Raw genomic sequence first — 2,500 nt, forward strand, 5'->3', positions numbered from 1 at the left:
GATCTTATGGCTGCGAATGCTCACCCGGCTTCCAGAGCACAAATGGTAATGGCGTGGATTGTACTGGTAAGTAATTATTTAAATCGAATGCGAGAAAGGGAAGGAGTTTGTAACAGGACAATGTGAACATGCTTGGGTTCTACCAGCGTGTATGTTCCTGCGAGAGAATTTGTAGATTAGTAGGGTGTTAAGATTACGTAACGCTATCGTCGTTTGGCCCCCTTTTTTTGTCTTGTTTGAACCAGTTTTAAAATCTTATTATGTTTGGTAATTCAGTAAGACCTTGCCAAAGATTTATTTTGTTCCAGTGTTTGGTAAGCGCTTCTTTACACATTTGGGCAGATGCGTGAAATATGTTTGACGCGCGCTAGTAGTTTTTCTGTATCCGTATCACGGGTAGTGTGTCATACACACTTCCTCACTTCCTGACTTCATTTGAGATGGCAAACAAAGAAGACGTTTTCGATAAATCGTTCAAAGAGAGCATCATTTTTATTAGTGTGTTGTTAGTTATTTTTACGAGTTGTGTTGCGTTATGATGAGCCCGCTCTAGGGCGAGTGAAAATGCAAGCAAGGAGCAGAAAGACTATGCGATACACAGAGAATATTGTTGACCTTGTTTTTACTAACCAACCCGAACGTATGTATGGAATGGAGACATTTGATTGCCAATTCGCCTCGAATCATCTTGGAGTCTCTTTCCCCATTAAGACCAAAGTGAAGAGGGAGAGCGTTGTTCGTTAAGAATACGCCTACGAAAGCTAATTTGGATGCAATACGAAAGGCACTCTCAGTTACTCCTCTGGACATAGGGTTTGATTAAAGTAATGTTGATCAATGTTGGGAAAGTAGGCGTGATTTATTCTTGAATGCCGTTGAGTCGTTTATTCCCAAGATCAAACTTAAGGGTGCGAAATCTCCAAGATGGATTGATGGCGAAATTTTCAAACTATCGAAGAAGAAAGAAACGGCTATTGAAACAATCAAAGCAGTCAAATTCGGCTGTGCATTGGGGCAATTACAGATCAATATGAAACAAATCAAAACTGCTATGAAACGTAAATACTGCGAATTCCTAAACGATCTGAAATCCGATCCAAAGGATAATCAAAAAAAAAATGCAAGAATTCCTAAAGTTGTCCAGTTTGGTAGTGTTAAAGCCTCAACTCCTGCAGCCAAGGCAAATCTATTTAATCAAGTTTTTGACTGTGTGTTTTTGAACACTGATTTGCACACAGTAGAAACAACAACCACTTTTACTGCACAGGATACTGAGCTATATTTTATTCAAGCAACAGTTGAGGAAGTGTTAAAAGACTGAAAAACATTGATCCATCAAAGTCGTGTGGCCCTGATCAAATACCAGGCAGAGTATTAAGGGAATGTTTATCTGAAATCGCACCTTCTCTAACCCGCTTAATTAATATTTCTTTAAGTGTTGGCTGTCTCCAAATGGGTGGCAACGAAGATGTATGTAGCTATAGAGCAATTTCAAAGCTAAGCCTTATCTCCAATATTGCTGAACGCGTTGTTTTTGATCGTTTTTTAACTTTATTGCCGACATAATCTATCCCATGCAGCGTGGTTTTGTCAAAGGACGCCCTACTATCACTCAGCTCCTGGATACAGTACATCATATGGTCTAAAAACTGGACCATGGTGAACAAACTGATTTTTGATTCAGTATCTCATGCACAACTGATAAGAAAGCTGGATCAGTCTAAAATTAAGGGCCCATTGCTGCATTGATTTATTGGCAATAGGCTGCAACGTGTGGTAATATAAAGCAAAAGCTTGAATTGGTTAATCGTTACCTCAGGAGTCCCACAGGGTTCTCTCCTTGGACCTGTTTTATTTGTCTTGTTTATTAATGATATGTCAAGTGTGTTATCTCACTCAAATACATTGGCTTTAGTTGCTGACGATGCTGAGTGCTTCCGTACTATACGATCTCACTCTGACTGTTCTTTGCCACAAGACGATATTGAAAAGCTGATTGATTGTAGTGAAAACCGGAAGCTGGCCTTAAAAAGGAAGCGCAACCCCATAATTTATAACTACAAAATGTGAGGGAAGATTCTTAGCAGGGTGGGAGCCCAGCGCGATCTTGAGGTACCTATGTCAGATACAGCTAGCTTCAGTGATCAACTCCACGTCCAGTTGAAAAAGGCTAACAAAATGCTGGGTTTCATTCGTCGCACTATCAGCGGGAGAAAATTTTTGACATAAACTCTGAGATTCCTCTCTTTGACTCTCACTTTGAGTACGCCTCTGAAATCTGGAGCCCAAAATCAGTTACTATGATAAAAAGAATAGAAAAGGTGCAACGACTTGAGCGCGACTAGGCTTATGTTACCCTATTTTAGCTACAATAAGCGCCTAATTATAAAAAGTCTTACCCTGTTACCACTGGTTTACCGCGGAGAAGTCAAGTACCTGTCGACCTTTTATAAACTGAAGTGCAGGCATTTAACTCTTCACCTAATTTGTATTTTCAAAA

General features: G+C 39.8%; 1 protein-coding gene across 1 annotated transcript in view; it reads left to right on the forward strand.

Moving 5' to 3' along the window:
* LOC138021308 (uncharacterized) overlaps positions 1-2,500 on the forward strand; it is a 188,633-nt gene that overhangs the window by 143,996 nt on the left and 42,137 nt on the right. Inside the window, exon 15 of the mRNA XM_068868154.1 lies at positions 1-66. This exon is cut by the window's left edge and continues 66 nt beyond it. Coding sequence (XP_068724255.1) covers positions 1-66 — 66 coding nt within the window. The remainder of the gene's footprint in view (positions 67-2,500) is intronic.

Source organism: Montipora capricornis, chromosome 10, assembly GCF_036669925.1.
Source record: "Montipora capricornis isolate CH-2021 chromosome 10, ASM3666992v2, whole genome shotgun sequence".
Classification (NCBI taxonomy): Eukaryota; Metazoa; Cnidaria; class Anthozoa; order Scleractinia; family Acroporidae; genus Montipora; species Montipora capricornis.